A 23,509-nucleotide genomic window follows, 5' to 3' on the forward strand; every position below is an offset into this window, starting at 1 on the left:
TGAATAGTTGTCAGTCAGACACTGGGGGAGGAGACTGAATAGCTGTCAGTCAGACACTGGGGGAGGTGACTGAATAGCTGTCAGTCAGACACTGGGGAGGAGACTGAATAGCTGTCAGTCAGGCACTGGGGGAGGAGACTGAATAGCTGTCAGTCAGACACTGGGGAGGAGACTGAATAGCTGTCAGTCAGGCACTAGGGGAGGAGACTGAATAGCTGTCAGTCAGGCACTGGGGGAGGAGACTGAATAGCTGTCAGTCAGGCACTAGGGGAGGAGACTGAATAGCTGTCAGACACTGGGGGAGGAGACTGAATAGCTGTCAGTCAGACACTGGGGAGGAGACTGAATAGCTGTCAGTCAGACACTGGGGGAGGAGACTGAATAGCTGTCAGTCAGACACTGGGGGAGGAGACTGAATAGCTGTCAGTCAGACACTGGGGGAGGAGACTGAATAGCTGTCAGTCAGGCACTAGGGGAGGTGACTGAATAGCTGTCAGTCAGGCACTGGGGGAGGAGACTGAATAGCTGTCAGTCAGACACTGGGGGAGGAGACTGAATAGCTGTCAGTCAGACACTAGGGGAGGTGACTGAATAGACCAATTTTGCCTTCACACAGACGAGACTTGACACGGTGCACATACTAAGTTGCTTTTATTAATCCAGAACTGCATGCTACAGATACTGTACAGCATGAACATGTATTCATTACAAAAAAATTTTTGCATGGTTTTTTTTTTAAATACCATTTTGAAATAAAAATCGGAATAAGAGCAAAGAACTGAACGGTAACATCACAGCCGTAAGGAAACATTCAAAGTATTCACAAAAAATGTTATAGTTATTTAATTAGCATCAGAATAAACCAGAGGAAACCAGAGACAGATCTACGATTGCGTCATGTCAAATACAATGGCACTCAATGAACGGATGAAGAGTTTCTTGGTTTTGTTCAAATTTGTTTTTTTTTATCATTTTTGTTTTTCGCTTTTTTTGACTTTTTTATTCAACATCAACATGCCCGTTTTTTTTTTTTTTTTTCCTTTTATTTGCCTGCTACAAACCTATACGCGGCAAGCAAGCAGAGAATTGGCAGTCTCTTTTTTTTTTCGCACGTAATCTAATATACAGGATTTTGGCCCATGGGGGGGGGGGGGGGAGTTTTTTTTTTTTTAGTTTTTTTTTGCACCTCATTGTTTTTCAATGCTGTCCAGTCACCCTCCTACCAAATATACCTGTTAAAGATGACAGAAAATACATACAAAGCTACCTATGTAACATCACATCAGAACATGAGTAACAAAAATACAGCATCAAAAACAAGGGGGGATTATTCACCGGGAATTTTGGCACATCAATCTGTCCACAGTCTACAGTCCTATCGGCGCAGGCTGGTCTCCTGTTCCTTAAAGTAAATTTACAAGACGCCGTTACAGAAAACAGCGGAAAAAAAAGGGTTCTTTCCCCTGTTAATTTCAAGTCTTCTTTTAATGGCTTTTATAGCAATTGTGGTTTTTTTTGTTTGTTTTATTTTTTTTGTACAATATTGATCCTTTAAATGCAGCTACAAATGTCCATTTGGTGGCAACTGAGTTTCATACAGAAAAACAAAAAATATATATATATATAAATTTATATATAAACTTAAAAACCTTGTACAAATGATATATATATATATATAAGATGCTTACACAAAGAAAAAGAAAACTTTATACAATGCGTTGGGAAAAATGGAGGACAGACAATTATTTGGAAAAAAAAAAAAAAAGACAACAGATAGGACACAAGCAATTTCCTAGGCAATAAATACTACTTACTGGTCCAATGGCTCTGAAAATAGTTAACGCACCCACCCAAAATTTCCAAGTAGCATAACCTTCCCCTCCCACCCACAGAGGAAAAAAATAATAAAAAAAAATGTACAAAAGAAAAAAAAAAAAAAGAGAGCGACCACCACCATGGAACAAGGCATATTATTAACACATTTGTTCATCTTTACCTTTTGTGTTTCTGTACATTTCAACAATTACAACATAACATCACAATAAAAGTTGTTTCACTAGAGGGCGCTGCATTCATGGTGCCCTGTAGGGTATAAACTGGATGTAAAATGATTGGTTCGCAAGCTCGTATTTAATACAAATAATCAAGAACCAACTCCTTCCGCGAGGGCTGCTTCAAAATTGCTTCATTTTATTTTTTTTTTCTATTTTCATTTTTTTTTAATTCTTCTTTAAATCAGTCTTTTCAAAGGAACCTATCAGAACTACGACAGTTATGCATTTTTTTTTATTTTCATATATTTATATATATATATTTATATAATTTTCCCCCCTTCTTCCGATGCTAAAAAGACTTTTTTTTTTTTTTTTTTTAAAGTTGATGATACAAATTTTCATCAGGACCTTGAGGCTCGTAGAAGGTCTCTCTGCGCAGTCAAATCGGAAAGGCGGAGATAAAAAGACAGGTCAAATATTGACCAATGAACTTCATAAAACATCTACTAAAGTAGCCACTTGGCACAAATAAAAAAAAAAAAAATCATCAAAAAACGAGAAAAACTAATATTAAAAAGGATGAGGCGTCAGTGCTGGGAGCGACTACTCTAGTGACTTGGTGACAAGTGAAAGAGGCTGAAGTTGAGTTCCAGCCAAGGACCGATGAGAAGGAGGGAAGGAGGTTGACGGCTGTGTTAGTGACAAGGAGTAAGGAGACTGTAATGGACTGGGGTGGTGATTGTGATCTGTTCCATTCTGACATATTGTAGCTGGCAAGTTGCTGGACTTTCGTGCCGGACTTTCTGTCAGAGGTGACTGTGGCATGCACAGCCGGGCCAGAGGGTCAGGCTTCAACGATAGAGATAGAGGTTGTGTTTGTTCAGTTTGTGGTGTGGAGTCTCTCGGAGGGGTGTCTAGCATGGTGGGAGAAGAAGGAGGAGAGTCTAGTAAGCTTCCGTCTGAAGAGGGCGGGCTGACGCAGCTGCCTTCACCTTGTATGTAGCGAATGCACTTTTTTTTTCTCCTACAAACAGGAAAAAGAGGCATGAGATATATTAAAATACAATAATAAAAAAAAAACACAACAGAGAACATCACCTGAAACAACAGAAAATGTAGATAAAAATAAAATCTGCCTCGGGCTCTGAGCAGTAAAATATTTATTGGGGGGGGGGTTGGATAAACTTTTTTTTTTTTCTCTAACTATATTTTAAATTCAGTGTATTTATCAGCTTTCTCTTACAAATTCCAAATTCTTCCAAAATCAGCTAAATAACTGGGTTCCACAGGTGGTATACTAAGCTACTTTAGTGACCAGAGTTGTAATATATATCATCATACTAAGCATCAGAAATGACAGGTGATGATCTAAATGGAATTTATCTCAGCTCTCCCAGTAACCAGAGCTGGTATACTTGCCCCATATACTAAGTTAATCACCTTCTGTAGCTATAATAAATTACAGAAGATCAATTGTAGCTCCACAAGTTACCACAGATAGTGTGATTATTAAGTATTTTACATCTCACTGTGGTTTTCCATATTGTTAATTGATCCCAGCTCCATTAGTGACCAGGGGTGTAATATATTTTATCATACTAAGCATCATAAATGATTTCTGAGGATCTACATAAAGTTCATCTTAGCTCTCCATGTCAACAGAGGTGGTACAATTTCATCTATACTAAGCTACATCACCTTCTGTAGGTATAATAAATTACAGAAGATCAATTGTAGCTCCACAAGTCACCAGAGACAGTGCCATCATAAAGTATTTTACATCTAAGTGTGGTTTGCCATATTTATAACTGACCTAAGCTCTATTAGTGACCAAAGGTGTATTATAAACTTTATGAAATACTGTTCATGTTCCTATTAGAAGTCACCATAGCTCTCCCAGTCAGCAGAGGTTGTGTAAATTTTAACATATCAAGCTTCGCAAACTGTTGAGAATGCTGCTTTAGAAACTACCAGGGACGTATAACTAAACGTATCTCTACTAGTCCCCAGGGGTGATACCAATGTCATCATACTGAGATTTATATATATCCATGGACACTATAAATTTGCTCCATCAGTATCTACAACCTTTCTGAGCTTCATAAACCCCTGGAGGTGTTTTCAATTAAATCCACCAGTAACAAGAGGTGAAATTAAATGTTACCATAATAAGCTCTATAGACTAATGAGGATACTAAGTCTATTATTAATCTTAGCTCCAGCAGAGGTCATACAGGTGTCAATGTAGTGATCTTATATCTTGGGTGCAATAAACACCAGGACTTTCAACTTCTCCAGTGACCAGAGGTGGCAAAAATATCATCTAAGCTCCCTAAGTGACCCAAAAAAAATAATAAATTCAGTAATCTAAACTCTAGCCAACCCCCCAGTGACAAGAAGCATGCAGGGCTGAAATGCTAATGGCAGAAAATGAATGACAGAATGAAACGGAAAGACATGAGCGATGACTTCATATCATTGATGACGGGACAAGACTTTCTTGTTAGTGGTTAGAAGGGTTTGCAGTCAATTCGCTGAAATTGTAGCTAGCATGGTTGACTATGTATTTGTACTCGACCTGCAGGCACACGTATAATAATGGGAGTGTAAGCCAAAGTCTCTACATTTTATAAAACTGGCATTCCTGCACAGAGCCCACTAGCAAGTTGTTCAGTCTCTTAATGGGTGGAGTAGGGCAGCAAATACTATGCCACTGATCTGCACTGGTCAAAATTGGCAAAAATTCAGATGTAGCAGATGATCATGTCTGTAATGGAAGGCTATGAGCATCCTCGTTATTCAAAGGAAGGGCCCAAGCGTGACGCCCTAGATACCTTCCAAGTGAATGATACTTGGTGCCCCATTACAATGGTCTTTGGGTCTACATACTAAGACCATGAGACAGGAGATGAAGAGACATTACACACAGAGAGGGAGAAAACACATACCTACCATTGTTACATTCCAAATTCAAAGACTGCTTGCATCAGAATAAAGAAATAACAGGTTTTAACCAAAGGATCAATAAGAAAGAAGTTAGAACGCTCAGACCCTCCACCAAGGTTTGTCCGCTGATTTGACCCCCTTCATCTGATCACATTTGATACACATGCTTCACTACTGATGTCACATTAAGTCAGATGCCATCATATAATAAAACATTGTGCTCACAATGCAACATTGTGCTGCGATTATCCAAAGGTCAAACTGGTACAATGGGGACCTCTGCGGTAAAAAGGGGGCGACCTACGAGGAGGAGAAAGCGGAGAAAGCCCCTTCCGTTATACTAATGATTCTACCGCTATATCAAGGCTGCTATTTCCTTCTATTAATTTTATCTTTTTTTTATTGTTGATCTTTATGAGATTTTTCGAAATTTTTCACATTTAGGGGCTACAAGTTGTTTTTCTAAAAACATAATTCTGAAATCAGAAGCATCTATCAAGAGGGGTTTTGTCCTTAAATATTTTATATCAAAGCCTTGATTTCCAGCAATCAGGATGAAAGGAGGAAATTATCAACGAAGTTTGAGGAAGATCGATGAATTACATAATTAGATTTTTAAGAAGTCCAAGTAGGACGTACAGATAGGGGAAATGGGCATTTTGGGGAAGGGTACATGTGTAGTAAAATCTAAGTGGAAGCCATTTAGGATATTTAGTGTCTTGTATAACTTTGTAAAACTTTCTAACAAGTTTGTAACTCATTGTCTCTCAATCTGGGGAGGAACTACAGGATGGACAATGTCCTCACGATGGTTGTGAGGAAATCTCAAGAAAATTCTCAACTCTCCGAGTAAAGGACTACACGATATTTTATTCTTGAGCTATGTAATGTAGGAAGATCTTCCCATTTGGGGGAGAAAGGTAATAAATTCTTTGGATCTTGACTGTACTTGGTTTTAATAAATTTCGATCAAGTTTCTTTCACCAGAAATTCAAAGAATATAGAAAAAAAAAAAGCATAAAGTCCAACCACCACCAGTAATGACCAGAGGACAGAAAGAAGAAGATTCATTGGAAAGATCTTGGAAGGACAGAAGGAATTGAATTATTCCCCATGGGCCTTGTAATAAATATACCTGCATGGTTTGCACCATAGATTCTGTCGGTCAAGTCCAAACAATGCTCGACACTTCTTAGGAGCATTTGCATCTGTTAGCACAATGTAAACACACAAAAATACAACAAAATGGTGGATACTGCTCAGTTGCAGACACTTTTCTTAACTACGAATATGCAGATTGTTTTTTTATTTGGTAATTCCCCCTTCAGTCCATGGCTAACATGCAGAAACGTCCAGAATAATCAAGAAAGACCCATGGCCAAGTGGATGGAGACAGACATCGATCTGCTCTACGACGTGTGGGATGCATACAACAGCCAGTGTCAGGCACCAGTCAATCAGATCCAGGACGTAGGGAGAGATTGGGTATCGGATCAGCTATGATTTTGGTAGACAATGGTGGGTGATACCTCGTGGACTAATGGATGACCATGCATAGAGAGAAAGTGCGAGAAGACACGGTCTACGGAGTGTACGGAGACAGACTGATGACTGTTCATGAGGCCAAGGGAGGTCCAACACCAATATGGTCAAGACAAAGGTAACGGGCAACATCGGTGGTAAATACAAATGCAACCAATGGAAAAAAAAGAGACGAATGGGGACGAAATCTCACAAGCTCTCGTCTTGCACAGTCAACAACTAGAAACCAAAGAGCCAATTCTGCAGCATTTGTGTATCGCTCAAGTGTATTCACTGCAACAGGAATGCCCAGTTTATTGGGGGTGTTAATCAGATTATTGATGAAGATGAGAAGCAGGCAGCAATGGTCGTCAGCGAGCTTGTTAAATACTGTGATGGACAAGAGGCTGGAGATTAAAGAATGAGAAAAATGCGGGGGAAGGGTAAAAGGGCATTGGTTGTACTGCCGCTACCTGTACGTTCCCTATGATGGGTCATTGGTGGAAAAGTTAAAAAAAAATGTGGGTAGTTTGGAACTTTTCTCAGAAACTTTTCTTAGAAGGTTATGGGTATGCAGGCAACCTCTTGGTCTATAGACTTTTCTCATGAAGTTGGCCATGGTCATCGGACCACCATGTCTACTATTAAAGGGAACCAGGTCTTATTCCAAAAGTACTTGACACTGACCCCGAAATCCCATCTTAAATCATAAAGACTACGCTGCCTTGTGGAGCCCACCTGAAGGGTCCAGCCTCCGCTTCATGGACTAGCCGTTAGCTTTAGACGCAGAGCGGGAAATTACCAGATAAAAAAAAAAGAAATAAATAAAAATAAAAAACAAACTTGGTAAAACCAGCCATATCTAAATCTGGAATAACCATACACACCTGCAAGGACCGCACCAGTTATTCTGCTGATCAAGGCCAAAGCGCGCTCGGCATTTCTTAGGGGCGCTGAGGTCTGAATGGGTTCAAGACAGAAGCGAGCAGAAAAAGGAACAGAAAAGATAATAATAAAAAAAAAAAAAAAAAATCAATGAACCGGTTACTAATTGTAAAAAAGCGCAGAACGTCATTACTATTATTTTGTGTAATCACAGAGGTAAGTAAAATAAGTTCATAGAATGAAAAGTGATCCTTGCATAACTTGTGCTTCATTGGCAGATACAAGTAAAGCCGCAGTATCCCCCCGGACTTCCACACCGATGGGGTAATGGCAGAGGGACCCTTGTCTGCGTTGTGTTACTTTATTTCCTATCTCTTCCCTGCATTGTATCGTTACTTCTATGTTTACACTTGGTGTTTCTTATGATTGTGCTTCACCTGCAATCGTTACAATGTATCACAGCTGCTAATCCTCTTTAATGACTGTGATTGGACACGGCCTCAATGATTTTTTTTTTTGCTTTTTCCTAGCTCTAAATTAACCCTGCGGCTTTCCAGATGTTGTAAAACTACTCCTCACAGCAGGGTGTCAGGGCATGCTGGGGGTTGTAGTTTTGCAACAGTTGGGGAACACCATTCTCGTATATTGGGCTACACTTGAGAGATTGTTTTTAATTTTACCTTTTTTTCACAAACTTTGTGCCAGTGAGCAGGTTTATTACCATTTTATAAGTGACGTTACCCCACTGCAGGGAACATGTCAGTACATTTGGATGTAGTGATATGATCGTGTATGTGCCCCCCTATAATGTGCAATCATAAGAAATCTACCATGAAAATCATATGCAAATCAGGCTGTAAGTGCACTGTGGGCGTGTTCATGCACTTGGAAGAAGCCATCTAAGTGTATTATGTCGCCCTCTGTGCACTTTCAGCCTAATTTGCATATGATTTCTATACTAGATTTCCTACAATTTGCACGGCGGGTCATTTTTATAGGGTGGGGGGGGGGGGGCACATACACACTCATATCACTACATCCAAATGTAAAAACGTCCTGACAGATCCCCTTTAAGCGTGTGATATCAAAAGTATGAGCAAGTCCAATAAAATAATATGTGCATTTGCATTCTAAATAAAAATCTGTGCACTCGATTTAAAAGTATGTGCCCCCCCCCCCCCAGAAATAAAAGAAAGTGTAGCTGAGCACCGGCACGTGCGGCGGTGGCGGCAGCGGTGCAGCAATGCTCCTCTGTACACACGGCCCGGGGATACTGCAGCTTTATAAAGTGCTGATCAGTCAATGGATTTATCTGTAAGTCACAACTTATGTAAAGAAAGAAGGAGAGAGAGATGGAGCAGACAGCGGGATGACGGCGGCGGAGAGCGGCCATGAGGCATGCCTTTGAAGCAATGTGCGAGCATGATTGGGGGAAGCAAACACAAGCGGAGAGTTCAGCATGCTGGAGTGAAAACACTTTCTGGAAGCAATGACATAAAGTAAATTAGATTAAGGAGGTTTTTCTAGGAAATCCTTGTTTTGGAACAGTCTCTGCTTTTCCTGCTTTTCCCATTGTGATAGTTAGAGTCTCGGGAGCGCGGGAAACAGACTGTTCTGAGGACACATTCTCGGGGAACATACAGACATGTAATTAGGATGCATTATAGAACGTGCTGGAAGCTGAGGCATGGAACTTTTAGAATGTTTGAAAGATGACAGGAAACAAAGAAGAGACCACCCCGACTTGTGCGGGGGTCAAACATTTTACCCAGCATGCAATGGGGAGAGGCTGCAAATCGCCTTCCCACGGAGCGCCGGGATGACGGCACATATCACCTCCCCTCACATGGATGCTCTGGCTTAAAGCGCATGACTAAGTGCTGCAATCTGCGATCCATACAACATGTGACCATACGAGGGATCGGGATATGACTGCGCGTCTGCACAGGACCTTGTAGTGACCACCCGGCCGTGACCAGTGCAAACGGTATAGCACAAAAGTGTCTTAATATGCCCCCCATCATAAGTCAGCCTAACAACAGACGAACAAACCAATAAGCACGTGAAGGAAACCGTCAGCATGGAAGTTGTCTAACATCCCGTGTACCAGAATAACAAAAAGAGCAAAACAAAAAACATCATCTACTAATATAAAAACAGATCTTTATTGTCAAAGCCAAAAACCCAGCAGATCGTCGCTCTCCGGACAGACAGCGCCAACCCCAAAGACTTACAATGGGGTCCGCGCCAATGACTTACAATGGGGTCCACTCCAATGACTTACAATGGGGTCCACCCCAATGACTTACAATGGGATCTGCCCCAATGACTTACAATCGGATCCGCCCCAATGACTTACAATCGGATCCGCCTGATCGGAAACTCCAACACAGATGTGAACATGGCCTTATACACAGACAGCACTTGTATCATTAGCTCTGCTTGCTGCCAGTTAATAAACAATACAGTGTGTACAGGCTGAGAGTCCATCCTGACCCAGTCCCAGTCCTATGCCTTCAGTCCAGCTACAATGTATCACTGCAGATGACACCTTCAGACCGGCTACAATGTATCTCTGCAGGTGACGCCTTCAGACCGGTTACAATGTATCTCTGCAGGTGACACCTTCAGACCGGCTACAATGTATCTCTGCAGGTGACACCTTCAGACTGGCTACAATGTGTCTCTGCAGGTGACGCCTTCAGACCGGCTACAATGTATCTCTACAGGTGACGCCTTCAGTCCGGCTACAATGTATCACTGCAGGTGACGCCTTCAGACCGGCTACAATGTATCTCTGCAGGTGACGCCTTCAGACCGGCTACAATGCATGTCTGCAGGTGACGCCTTCAGTCCGGCTACAATGTATCACTGCAGGTGACGCCTTCAGACCGGCTACAATGTATCTCTGCAGGTGACGCCTTCAGACAGGCTACAATGTATCTCTGCAGGTGACGCCTTCAGTCCGGCTACAATGTATCACTGCAGGTGACGCCTTCAGACCGGCTACAATGTATCTCTGCAGGTGACGCCTTCAGACCGGCTACAATGTATCTTTGCAGGTGACACCTTCAGACCGGCTACAATGTATCTCTGCAGGTGACGCCTTCAGACCAGCTACAATGCATCTCTGCAGGTGACGCCTTCAGACCAGCTACAATGTATCTCTGCAGGTGACACCTTCAGACCGGCTACAATGTATCTCTGCAGGTGACGCCTTCAGACCGGTTAAAATGTATCTGTGCAGGTGACACCTTCAGACCAGTTACAATGTATCTCTGCAGGCTATCTTAGGTCATCTGGTTTCACGACCTGTAACATTGTAACAATCCATCAGCTGGAATTACATGCACCTGCGCATGTAGCATGGAGGTGGCCTCTGATAAGCAGGGGCAGGACCACCACTGTCCAAACCTAGAGTAAAGTCCTACTTCCATCAAGCAGGTGATTGACCTTACTTGGGATTAAGATGTCTGATGATGATCAACTCCATGGACAGTGGACATTCTGCACAACTCATTATCAGAACTTTTCAAGAGTAGGCTGCGGATAAGTCAGACATGATCCTAACCTGTGTCCACTTACAGGCAGGAGATATCTGAAAAGAAAAGATCAAGGGTATATGCACATTTGTATCTACTGTGCAGTAATGGGAGAGTCTTCTTCTACCTTTTCCTCAAAGCAGGGGCCGGACCAACAGCAGGACCACAACTCCTGTGAGGAGCAGAGGACCTCCCCTGAGCTTCCCCTTAGTGATGGCAAATGGGGCAACTAGAAGACCGAGGATGTTCTCTGACCAAGGTGAAGTCCACATCTCAGACTGGTTTAGAGCCTGGTTACTGGTGTTGTATGGACGTGTCCTCTTTGTCATATGCTATGGGCAGAGCTTCCAACAAGCAAATTATGTCTATTTAAATAAAAGGACTCATAGGTCCAAACGCCTGGATAGGGTATACTTATAATAAATGTTAGAGGCTCCTGAGCAAAACTATAGCTAGCGCCCCCTATCTACCACACTGCCATCATTCGCCAAGTGGTAGGTCTCAGTCCTTGCCCACCATCCTTCTCATGTCTGTATGACCCTCAGGCTGCTCTCACATCATATTTGAGCCTCATTCTCCCATAGGCGGTAGCGCCCCCTCCATGGCACCAGAGGAGAGGAACTTGCTCATGTTAAATTGCAAAGCAACAGCACGGGGTTAATTATTAGTGCATCAGAAAAGGAGAAACTATAAGTAGTGAAAGTCATATCCAGACACCTAACAGCGCCGACCTGTGGAACTACAACTCCCAGCATTCTAGCACCTTCCACTGTAACACTCAGCCCCTCCCCCACCTGTCCTAAAGCTGAAAGCCAGAGCAACTATGTGTCCGCGGCGGATAAGAATTTGCTACAAACTTGCACTGCGATGGTTCTTTCTCTTTCCCGTCCTCTCTCACAAGAAGTGGTTCATGTTAATAAATTATGATGGCAGTAAAATGCATAAAAATGTAAAATTGTCAGGGAGAAGTCAAACAATAAAATGATAAAAGGTGAAAATTAGAGGAATAAGGCCAAAAATGGCTTAGCACCTGTAATCGGAGGAAGTGAAAGGCAAGGGTTTAGGTAACATTCGTTGTGTTCTGAAAAATAAGAACAAATTATACAATAGTCTGGACACGTTCACCGGTATATATATATTTATATATATAGCGCTATATATGCAGTAGGGTCAAACCTCCTTAATGCCTGAATTAAACATGGGTGTGGACAGGGAATTACCCCAGTAAAGCATGCAGCAAAGACCCCCGGACAGACCTCACACCCGCACACAGACGCACACATGCTCGCACACGCATGAGAACACCACGCGGTTATGGCGCCATTAATCTACCGGCTGGCTGTCAATCATTTACAGTTAATATTACATCAGGATACAATGTATCTAGCGTTACATGCAAAGTCAACACCAACTCTACAGCTCATCTCAACGGTATTGGGAACAGTGGGGGAGGGGCTTTAAGGAAGTATAGTTATGGGGGAAATATACGTGGGGTTCACTAATCACCAGCGCAGGGGGCTGTACAGTCTGGAAGCCAATGCTGGGCACTGATACCAGAGTGCGGCACCTTCCTGTGGGTAGTGTTTTGTGAACCTGGGTCCACTGGGCGGGGGAGGGGTGATGTGGAGGGGGGAGCATTGCAGGGGGCTACTTACCGTTACTCTCTCCTGGCTGCTTGTCTCTTTTTCTCTTCTTCTTTTTCCCCTAAAGAGAAAACAGAAGGGACAGACACAGTTTATACAGCGGGAAATGGTCTAAGACCATCCGGACTATTGATACAATTCCATCTACATAGACAGGTGACTACTATGGCCGAGCTACTGGCGGCCTCAGGGTCTGAGCATGCACAAGTCCTCCCCAGCCAAGATGGATGGACAGAGAAATGGGCCGGCGGCTCGTTACATCGTGTAGTCATTAGCCACGCAAGCCACGGATACAAGAAGGAAATGCTGTCCGTCATTAATAAGAGGCCAACTACTGCTCCCATCATGCTACACAGAGGACAACATTCTGGGTTATCATCAGACGCACAACAGACAAGAAGAAACGTAACCTGATATATTCTACATCCATCACATGTATAATTCATGGGGAAGAGGACTACAAAGAGAAGGAAAGAAGGAAGAAGGAAAAGAAGGAAGGAAGGAAGAAAGAAGGAAAAGAAGGAAGGAAGGAAGGAAGGAAAGAAGGAAAAGAAGGAAGGAAGGAAAGACGGTAGGAAGAAAGAAGGAAGGAAGAAGGAAAAGAAGGAAGAAAGGAAGGAAGGAAGAAAGAAGCAAAAGAAGGAAGGAAGGAAAGACGGAAGAAAGAAGGAAAAGAAGGAAGGAAGGAAAGAAAGAAAGAAGGAAGGAAGGAAGGAAGGAAAGACGGTAGGAAGAAAGAAGGAAAAGAAGGAAGAAAGGAAGGAAGGAAAGACGGAAGGAAGAAAGAAGGAAAAGAAGGAAGAAAGGAAAGAAGGAAAATAAGGAAGGAATAAGGAAAGGAAGGAAGAAAGGAAGGAAAGAAGGAAAGAAAAGAAGGAAGGAAAAAGGAAAAGAAGGAAAGAAGGAAGGAAGGAAAGAAGGAAGGAAGGAAAAGAAGGAAGAAAGGAAGGGAAAAAAAAGAAGGAACGGTGCAGGGAAATAAAGAGTGCTTGGGACAGGATAAACAAGGAAATGTTACAGGAGAGGAGGAAATGTAAGAAAGATGATAGAGGAAAGGAAAAAATAAGGGACGGAAAGGATACAAATCCGCAAGGGGGGAAATGGAAAAAAACATAAAAATAAAGAAAAGAGTAGAAAAGGAAAAAAATAAAAGTGGCAGAAGGGAAAGAGAAGAGAAATGGTTCAGAAAGAGACAAAAACAAGGAGCAATAGAGGAAGGAAAGGAGAAAGGGAAAGGATAGAGGCAGAAAAGAAAAAGGGGAACAAAAGGGGAAAATCTAAAAGAAAGGGCAGAAAAGATAAATTAAATAAGGAAGGAAAGGACCGAAAGAGGAAAAGAGTAAAGAAAAGGGAACAACAGAACAGAATGAGGAAGCAGTAAGGAGAGAAAAGAAAGGAAACAAAGATGAATAGAAGCAGGGGATAGAAGGGAAAATAAAAGTGGTGGATAGAAGGAAAGAATGAAGGTAATAAAGCAAAGAAGGAAGGGAACAGAACGGAAGAAATAGGAAATGGTAATGAAGGGAAGAAAAGAAAAAAGGAAAGTAAAGGAATAGAAAAGAAAATGATATAATGGAAAGGAACAGGGAGCAAAGGAGGAAGGCAGAAAAGGAAAAAGATACAGAAAAGAGGAAAATCAGAATAGAATAAAAAGTGAAGGGCGATAACATAAAAGGAAAGAAAAAAGGTAAAGAACGGGAATGAGGCAGATAAATAAAAAAAAAGAAGGAAAGCAAAGGAGTAGAAAAATAAGAAAGAAAGAACAAAAAGAATAAGGGAGAAAATAAAAATGAGGAAGGCAAAGAAATGTAGGAAAAGTAACAGAAAGAATAAGAGAAAGGAAGATAGAAAGGTGAAAAAGAAGTAAGAAATGGTAAAGAAAGGAAATGTAAGAAGGAAAACAACACATAAAAAAGAAAAAGAAAGGAAGAGAAAAAGGAAAAGTAAATGCATAGATTTGGGGCATCTGGAAAGACATGTTGGACACTTTTCTCACACATCTTGATCAGCTCACAGCTGGCAGATATCATGTACTAAAGTTTTGTCACAATTTTTGGTGCAATTTGGTGCATTTTAAGCCCCGCACCCTATTCTAGACATTCAGGAAGCCACGATCTGCTCTAAGCAATCAGATACAGTCATCCGGATCAGTCCTGCAAGAATACATTGTAAATCTCTATAGAAGGGGAATAAATACCACCTACATAGGAACCTACATAGTTATCCCTTGCCGACCAGCCGGGGTAGAGCTGCATGTGCAGCTGCCGTTCCTTCCGTGCCAACTCGTAGTATTTCGCTTGTTCCTCTCTCGATAACGCGTGCCACTGTACGAAGGAGAGGAAAGAAAGACGTTATAGGACAGAAGAGGCACAAAGTGGCTCATCTATTAACTATCATGTATCATCTATCTACTATATATATATATATCTATCATCTATCTATTATCTATCTATCATCTATTATCTATCTATTTTCTATCTATTATCTATCATCTATCTATTATCTATCTATCTATCATCTATTATCTATCTATTATCTATCTATTATCTATCTATCTATCATCTATTATCTATCTATTATCTATCTATTATCTATCATCTATCTATCATCTATCTATTATCTATCTATTATCTATCATCTATCTATTATCTATCTATTATCTGTCTATTGTCTATTATCTATTATCTATCTATTGTCTATTATCTATCTATTATCTATCTATCCTCTATCTATTATCTATCTATTATCTATCTATCATCTATCTATTATCTATCTATTATCTATCATCTATCTATTATCTATCTATTATCTGTCTATTGTCTATTATCTATTATCTATCTATTATCTATCTATTGTCTATTATCTATCTATTATCTATCTATCCTCTATCTATTATCTATCTATTATCTATCTATCCTCTATCTATTATCTATCTATTATCTATCTATCATCTATCTATTATCTATCTATTATCTATCCTCTATCTATTATCTATCTATTATCTATCTATCATCTATCTATTATCTATCTATTATCTATCATCTATCTATTATCTATCTATTATCTATCTATTATCTATTATCTATCTATCATCTATTATCTATCTATTATCTATCATCTATCTATTATCTATCTATTATCTCTCTATTATCTATCATCTATCTATTATCTATCTATCTATTATCTATCTATTATCTATCTATTATCTATCATCTATCTATCATCTATCTATTATCTATCATCTATTATCTATCTATTATCTATCTATTATCTATCATCTATCTATTATCTATCTATTATCTATCTATTATCTATCATCTATCTATTATCTATCTATTATCTATCATCTATCTATCATCTATCTATCATCTATCTATTATCTATCTATCATCTATCTATTATCTATCTATCATCTATCTATCATCTATCTATTATCTATCTATTATCTATTACCTATTATCTATAATCTATGTATGTATGTATTGCAGGACTACAACCCCCAGCATTGTGATGAAGCAGTAGTGCTGTTGTGGCCCCCTCCTGTAGTGACACGTACCCTCCGGCCGAGGATCTGGTTGATGGCGGCGCTCTCTTTTAATGTGCATTCTGCGACCACTTTTGCTCGCATTTCCTTCATATATAACATAAATGCGTTTAGAGGCTTTTTTATATGAGGTTTCTTCTTTTCTTCTTCCTTTTTGGAATCCTGATGTTTTCTGCAAAAATGAAGGAGAGAGTGCACTGGTTACCTTCTCCCTGCAGGGGGCGCTGCGCGGCGGCGGCAGTAGACAGGCGACTCACGAGCTGTGCAGCGATCCCATGTCACTCTGGGACGATTCCTGTTTGACGGTTGGGTTCACTATGGCGGGATGAGGGATTCCAGTTGTGTGTAAACTGTGGTGTGGCGGTAACATGTGTGGGGGGAATCTGGAGGATAGAAAGCTGTGTAAATCGTCAGAATAAAAATGAATGAAAGGGGAGGGGTGTCTCATTAACATAACAGTCATTCATTAGCTGTAATTACATTGCACCATCATATACCGCAGCGTCGTACACAGAATACGCTCATAAAACCTGATCCAACACCAATCAGCCTAGATATAGAACAGAACGGCCCCCCACAAAAGATCAGAGGCGTCAGCGCTGCCCCTCTATTATATCTGCCCCCCCTATGTCTGCTCCATGGGTACATGTGGGTAACAGGGCGACCCCTCACCAGGACCCCAATATTATCCAGAGCAGATCGAGCCCACCCAAGCACTACAGGGCAGACCATGCTTTTCCATCCATCATCTGCAGTGGCTGATAACAGCGAGCAATACATTATATTCACCTGTCCATTCAATTGCCAGCTTGAAATGGCTGATAACAGGGAGTAATAGATTGCATTTAATTGCCAGCCATGTAGAACAGATGCTGATGCAGCGCCTCTTTATCCCTAACCTATAATATTACACATATATTATGTGGATAGATCTGTGGAGACCCCCCCACACAGGGCGAGGACGACACTAAGGACAGATCCCCCCAATCATGTCTCAATCACCCCCCACAGATGGTGAATATTAGTGGACGTCCGTAATGTGTTCGCAGCTCCCACGTCTGCTCCAGGTATTAACATTCCTGTTGGCTCTGCACCTCATGGAAGTCGACCTTAATTATAATGCACCATGGGGGTCTGAGAGCGGATGATGAGGAGTGTAGTGATGGATGGACTGATCTGCATACAGAAATGAGGGCACAGCTGGGGGGCCCCAATGCAGACTGTGGCCCCTCTATCTGTCCTATATGGATGAGTGCACTGTGGGGCCACTGGGGTTTTCAATGGCTGAATGGGGGGGGGGGGGCAATCACAACCATCGTCTCCATCATAATGATGCAGGCAGGCTGGCTCTGCTCCGGCTAATAGAGGGGCCCAACAACAAGACCCCCAAGGCCCTATATGTCCTATAGGACGATCCAACATCATCTGAAAGCCAGCTTTCCAGAACTACATCTCCCATCATACAGGCGGCTGTTCGGACACGCTGGGAGGAGTAGTCATCGCTCTAGGATTGTTTCCTCTACATCTAAGAAGAGTTTTCTGCTCTTAATTAAAGTAAAAGTTTCGTCACTTTGTAAAAGACTTTTCTGTTTCAATTTCTCAACATTTCCCAGATCTCTGCTGCTGTCAGTGAATGGTGACGGCCTAATCTCATCCAGAGCCGGACCCGGATCCGCAATCAGCAGCACACAGCTGTCTCCTGGCAGTTTGGTACAATGTGTCAGTCTGGAGTGCTGTACAAAACAGGGTCCTGAGACTGGATACAATGTAACAAAACTTCAGGTGTGAGAAGATTTAGGTCAAGGGGAGTTTACAGCCTTTGTATCGAAGACTGATTTTACTCATGTAGTCAGCAGAGATCTGGAAAAATTGGAATAGAAAGTTGCAGAACTTCTTATACAATGTATCAATAAATAATAGGAATTCCCGATCCATGGACAGTATCCAGCAGTGGCCTGTACCGTGCCGCCAGGCTCCTGATCTGTGGACAGTGTCCAGCAGTGGCCTGTACCGTGCCGCCAGGCTCCTGATCTGTGGACAGTATCCAGCAGTGGCCTGTATCGTGCCGCCAGGCTCCTGATCTGTGGACAGTGTCCAGCAGTGGCCTGTACCGTGCCGCCAGGCTCCTGATCTGTGGACAGTATCCAGCAGTGGCCTGTACCATGCCGCCAGGCTCCTGATCTGTGGACAGTGTCCAGCAGTGGCCTGTACCGTGCCGCCAGGCTCCTGATCTGTGGACTGTGTCCAGCAGTAGCCTGTACCGTGCCGCCAGGCTCCTGATCTGTGGACAGTGTCCAGCAGTGGCCTGTACCATGCCGCCAGGCTCCTGATCTGTGGACAGTATCCAGCAGTGGCCTGTACCGTGCCGCCAGGCTTCTGATCTGTGGACAATGTCCAGCAGTGGCCTATACCGTGCCGCCAGGCTCCTGATTTGTGGACTGTGTCCAGCAGTGGCCTGTACCGTGCTGCCAGGCTCCCGATCTGTGGACAGTGTCCAGCAGTGGCCTGTACCGTGCCGCCAGGCTCCTGATCTGTGGACAGTATCCAGCAGTGGCCTGTACCATGCCGCCAGGCTCCTGATCTGTGGACAGTGTCCAGCAGTGGCCTGTACCATGCCGCCAGGCTCCTGATCTGTGGACTGTGTCCAGCAGTAGCCTGTACCGTGCCGCCAGGCTCCTGATCTGTGGACAGTATCCAGCAGTGGCCTGTACCATGCCGCCAGGCTCCTGATCTGTGGACTGTGTCCAGCAGTAGCCTGTACCGTGCCGCCAGGCTCCTGATCTGTGGACAGTGTCCAGCAGTGGCCTGTACCATGCCGCCAGGCTCCTGATCTGTGGACTGTGTCCAGCAGTAGCCTGTACCGTGCCGCCAGGCTCCTGATCTGTGGACAGTATCCAGCAGTGGCCTGTACCGTGCCGCCAGGCTCCTGATCTGTGGACAGTGTCCAGCAGTGGCCTGTACCGCGCCGCCAGGTTCCTGATCTGTGGACAGTGTCAAGCAGTGGCCTGTACCGTGCCGCCAGGCTCCTGATCTGTGGACAGTGTCCAGCAGTGGCCTGTACCGTGCCGCCAGGCTCCTGATCTGTGGACAGTGTCCAGCAGTGGCCTGTGCCGTGCCGCCAGGCTCCCGATCTGTGGACAGTGTCCAGCAGTGGCCTGTACCGTGCCGCCAGGCTCCCGATCTGTGGACAGTATCCAGCAGTGGCCTGTACCATGCTGCCAGGCTCCTGATCTGTGGACAGTATCCAGCAGTGGCCTGTACCATGCCGCCAGGCTCCTGATCTGTGGACAGTGTCCAGCAGTGGCCTGTACCGTGCCGCCAGGCTCCTGATCTGTGGACAGTGTCCAGCAGTGGCCTCTACCGTGCCGCCAGGCTCCTGATCTGTGGACAGTGTCCAGCAGTGGCCTGTACCGTGCCGCCAGGCTCCTGATCTGTGGACAGTATCCAGCAGTGGCCTGTACCATGCCGCCAGGCTCCTGATCTGTGGACAGTATCCAGCAGTGGCCTGTACCATGCCGCCAGGTTCCTGATCTGTGGACAGTGTCCAGCAGTGGCCTGTACCGTGCCGCCAGGCTCCTGATCTGTGGACAGTGTCCAGCAGTGGCCTGTACCGTGCCGCCAGGCTCCTGATCTGTGGACAGTGTCCAGCAGCGGCCTGTACCGTGCCGCCAGGCTCCCGATCTGTGGACAGTGTCCAGCAGTGGCCTGTACCATGCCGCCAGGCTCCTGATCTGTGGACAGTATCCAGCAGTGACCTGTACCATGCCGCCAGGCTCCCGATCTGTGGACAGTATCCAGCAGCGGCCTGTACCATGCCGCCAGGCTCCTGATCTGTGGACTGTGTCCAGCAGTGGCCTGTACTGTGCCGCCAGGCTCCTGATCTGTGGACAGTGTCCAGCAGTGGCCTGTACCGTGCCACCAGGCTCCTGATCTGTGGACAGTGTCCAGCAGCGGCCTGTACCGTGCCGCCAGGCTCCTGATCTGTGGACAGTGTCCAGCAGTGGCCTGTACCGTGCCGCCAGGCTCCTGATCTGTGGACAGTATCCAGCAGTGGCCTGTACCGTGCCGCCAGGCTCCTGATCTGTGGACTGTGTCCAGCAGTGGCCTGTACTGTGCCGCCAGGCTCCTGATCTGTGGACAGTGTCCAGCAGTGGCCTGTACCGTGCCGCCAGGCTCCTGATCTGTGGACAGTGTCCAGCAGCGACCTGTACCGTGCCGCCAATAAGTTTACAATTGTAATAACCCCGCATCTGTGAGACGTGTAAGGTCTTGTTCCCACGCTACGTTTTTACTGTTTTTTTCTCACGTTTTTGCCACATTCTGCTTATTTCTTTCCTTGCAGATTTGACACATCGGGGCGTTTTTACACATTTGCATTATGTCAGTTCTTTCAGTATTTTTGCAGCGTTTCTCACCCATTCAAATGAATGGAAAAAAATGCATAAAACATCCACATATTAGGAGCAGCGTTAACTGCCAACACTGCAAACGTCTGCAGCAAACTCTGAACGTGTGCACGTCCCCGTCAGATAAAGGCACCTTGAGAATAAGTGTATGCGCACACAGAGTTTTTGGATTTTTTTGGGGGTGGGTCAACTCCAAAAATAACTCCTGTAAAATTGTTTGCAAGATTCATTTCTATTCTAAAACCATTTCTACTGTCCATGTTCGGTCTTTTCTGCATTTTTCTTCCACTTTGAAAAATGTCTGGTGGGAAAAAAGTGAGAGCGGTGACTACTAGGAAGCGGCTCCTGGTGGAAACCAGTGACTGTCCAATCAGAAGGCAGGAAATAAAACTCTGCAAAAATGCTTCAAAATCGCTGCAGGAAATGAAAAACTCCTCCAAAAACTCCGTAATGAAGGAGCCTTTCTTAAAACTGTTCCCACTAAACTCTCTGTGTGCACACAGCCTTAGATCAGGTTTATTAGGTTTTCGATGCCCATATTAGCGGTGGCACACGGAGATTATAAAAAGGGGGCAATTCATTCATTCGTCTTAAGGCAGGAAACTGTCTGATAAAAGTTGTCCATTTCTGCGCAGCTTCGCTCCATCACTTCTCACAAGAGCTAAGTGCGGCTCAGCAGAAGGGGTGCGGGCAACAAAGTGGCTAGAAGTTTCCCCAGAAAGCGGAGCGGGAGCAGATGTCGGACTCACGGAAACCACGAACGAAGCGCTAAGGGGCGCGCACTAAATGACTCCCTATAAGACGGGCGCAGGAGACGCCAGACTGGAGGCATCCGCCCCAAAGTCTATCAGAACGCTGAAGATCCCTCCATTCCAGGATGACAGAAGCTTCCAGAAAGGAGCTTTCTACAGGGGAAGCAGAACGCGTCGGGATAGAAACGTGCGACGTGCAGACGCCTGGTCTGTGACTGTGGGATGTGAATGGGGTCGTATCACTGTGACCCAGGGGCGTAACTGTAGTAGGGGCAGGGGATGCAATCACTCCCGGGCCCTGCAGCTTAGGGGGCCCAAAAGGTCCATATGAAAAGACTATGACCCTTAATGACCTGTGATAGTTGGGGCCCCCGTTTGAGATTTTTCATCGGGGCCCATGAGCTTCAAGCTTTGCCCCTGGTGGGTGTGACCTGGGTCGTGTAACCCCCGGACCCCCATACAGTAGGTGATGAGGACCCCACACATTTCGCAGCCTCCACTTAACGAGCTGCTACATTCCTGCACAATCCAGACAAAGGTGCATTTGGCTACATGGAGACAAGCAGCGCGATACATTGTTTCCTCGTTCCCAAGGTGAGACGTTGCCCACAAGACGCCCTGAATAAAATCGCATCTCATTAGACGCCCGTCTCCTTTCATGGCTCGGAGCCAGGAGATAATGATGAGACGACTTATTAGGGACAACTAATTTTTTTTGTTCTGCCTGTCTCCGGGGCTTCTGTCGTCCTCGGGATTCTTTTTTTTTTTGAGCCGCTGTTGACACGCTTCTCCGACGCGCGTGTCATCTCCTCGTCTGGATCTCATGCATAAGCAGTGGGACGCATCTCTTTATGGCTGCAGCCGTCCTGCCTTCGCTTACAGTGAATTTATCATTATCTTCTCGCACATTTCATCTATTCCTGCCTGGGATTTCTTTCTCTCGCCAGCCCGTTGCGCCCACTTTATGGTTTATACATGATGTGGCTTCTCTTTGAAGCCAGACGGTTGAGAGATGCCCTCGTCAGGAGAAGTGCCTTTCACCAATTTAACATGCTGAGGGCCCCAAGCTCCAACATCTCAATCGAAAGGGGGTCACCGGGTGGCACCGGCGAGTGTCAGCAAGTGCTGTTTAATTGCCAATCTAGGTTTCTCCACGGTGTTTAAAGTATAATGACCCTTCACTTAATTCTGAGAATCCCTGGCCCCGGCGCTGCATTGAATGAATATCAAAGGCTACGACAGAACAGGGTGCAGCGCTGCATTCACGTAACTGTCATCCGTCTAATGGACCTGTACTTGTGTCAGCCCATTATCACAATAATCTATTTAATTTGCTGTATACTCTTTTTAACTAGACACCTTTCATTCTGCCAAGTTTGGATGGAAGCCCGGAAAGGAGGAGGAAAAAAAAAGATCCCAAGGTGTTCGGCTGGCTAATAATAATCCCGCCGGCAGCAGAGCTCTGCGCGGAGCCTTAACCCCCCGCTGCCGGCAGAGCTCCGCACCCAATGGAGTCATCTAATAGCAACTGCCCCCGGCCCCTCAGTGCAGATTAGGGCCCCGCACCCCACAGGCTGCACATGAGCGCAAGCCATTTATTTATTTAGATTTATTTCTATAGATTATATTTTAGTATTTTCTGCTCCTAATTCCTGCATTGTTCCAGGAGCCTCCACATGTGCAGATATCGGACCAAATTTCTGCATTTCTGTCCAATCAGATCAAAATTGACTGTTCTGATATCTGATTGATGTCCCGTCTGCCAGAACAGTGATCCGACAATGACTGAACACGAATCCAACATAGAAATCTATTAGGCTATGTTCACACATCATGGGTTTTTCAGCGGTTTTTTGATGCAGTTTTTTATGCAAAATTTCAGCTGCGTTTTTCAGTACCAGCAAACGATATGAGAAACCAGAATTCTCTGTTCACACATCATGGCTTTTTTTTGTTCAGGATTTTGTGCCTTGCATTTTTTGGGGGGAAAATAGAGCATGTCACTTCTTTCCGCCTTTTTTCAGCTTTTTTCCACTCAGGAAGTAATGAGTGGTGAAAAAAAAAACACTGAAAAAACACTGAAAAAATGCATCAAATTTGTATCACCATTTTTTCAGTGTTTTTGATGCCAAAATAGAATGGGATTCTTTTATTTTCACATAACTTTATGTACATGCATAAAAAGAGACAGAAGGACAGTGAAAAAAACGCTGGAAAAACGGATCGAAAATGCACCAAAACTGCAAGAAAAATCCTGAACAAAATGCCGCTGAAGA

At 44.1% G+C, this 23,509-nt stretch overlaps 1 protein-coding gene across 50 annotated transcripts in view; it reads right to left on the bottom strand.

The window, feature by feature from the left end:
- Nucleotides 1-634: 634 nt before the first annotated feature.
- The window catches only part of TCF7L2 (transcription factor 7 like 2), a 347,621-nt gene continuing 324,746 nt past the window's right edge, over nucleotides 635-23,509 (bottom strand). For 4 of the 50 annotated variants that reach the window (XM_073684681.1, XM_073684718.1, XM_073684679.1 and 1 more), the window contains 7 exons: nucleotides 16,333-16,458; nucleotides 16,088-16,247; nucleotides 14,748-14,855; nucleotides 12,544-12,592; nucleotides 11,919-11,969; nucleotides 7,349-7,421; nucleotides 635-3,018 (listed from right to left, as the gene is read on the bottom strand). In XM_073684681.1, coding sequence (XP_073540782.1) covers nucleotides 2,598-3,018; nucleotides 7,349-7,421; nucleotides 11,919-11,969; nucleotides 12,544-12,592; nucleotides 14,748-14,855; nucleotides 16,088-16,247; nucleotides 16,333-16,458 — 988 coding nt within the window. In that variant the 3' untranslated portion in view covers nucleotides 635-2,597. Of the gene's footprint in view, nucleotides 3,019-4,945; nucleotides 4,972-6,074; nucleotides 6,149-7,344; nucleotides 7,422-11,918; nucleotides 11,970-12,543; nucleotides 12,593-14,735; nucleotides 14,856-16,087; nucleotides 16,248-16,332; nucleotides 16,474-23,509 lie in introns of those variants that run through there. The other 46 variants (XM_073684723.1, XM_073684701.1, XM_073684722.1 and 43 more) reach the window with 35 other exon arrangements.

The sequence above is a fragment of the Phyllobates terribilis genome, unplaced genomic scaffold, assembly GCF_046119375.1.
Source record: "Phyllobates terribilis strain yellow unplaced genomic scaffold, ASM4611937v1 Scaffold_5__5_contigs__length_657084704, whole genome shotgun sequence".
Taxonomy (NCBI): Eukaryota; Metazoa; Chordata; class Amphibia; order Anura; family Dendrobatidae; genus Phyllobates; species Phyllobates terribilis.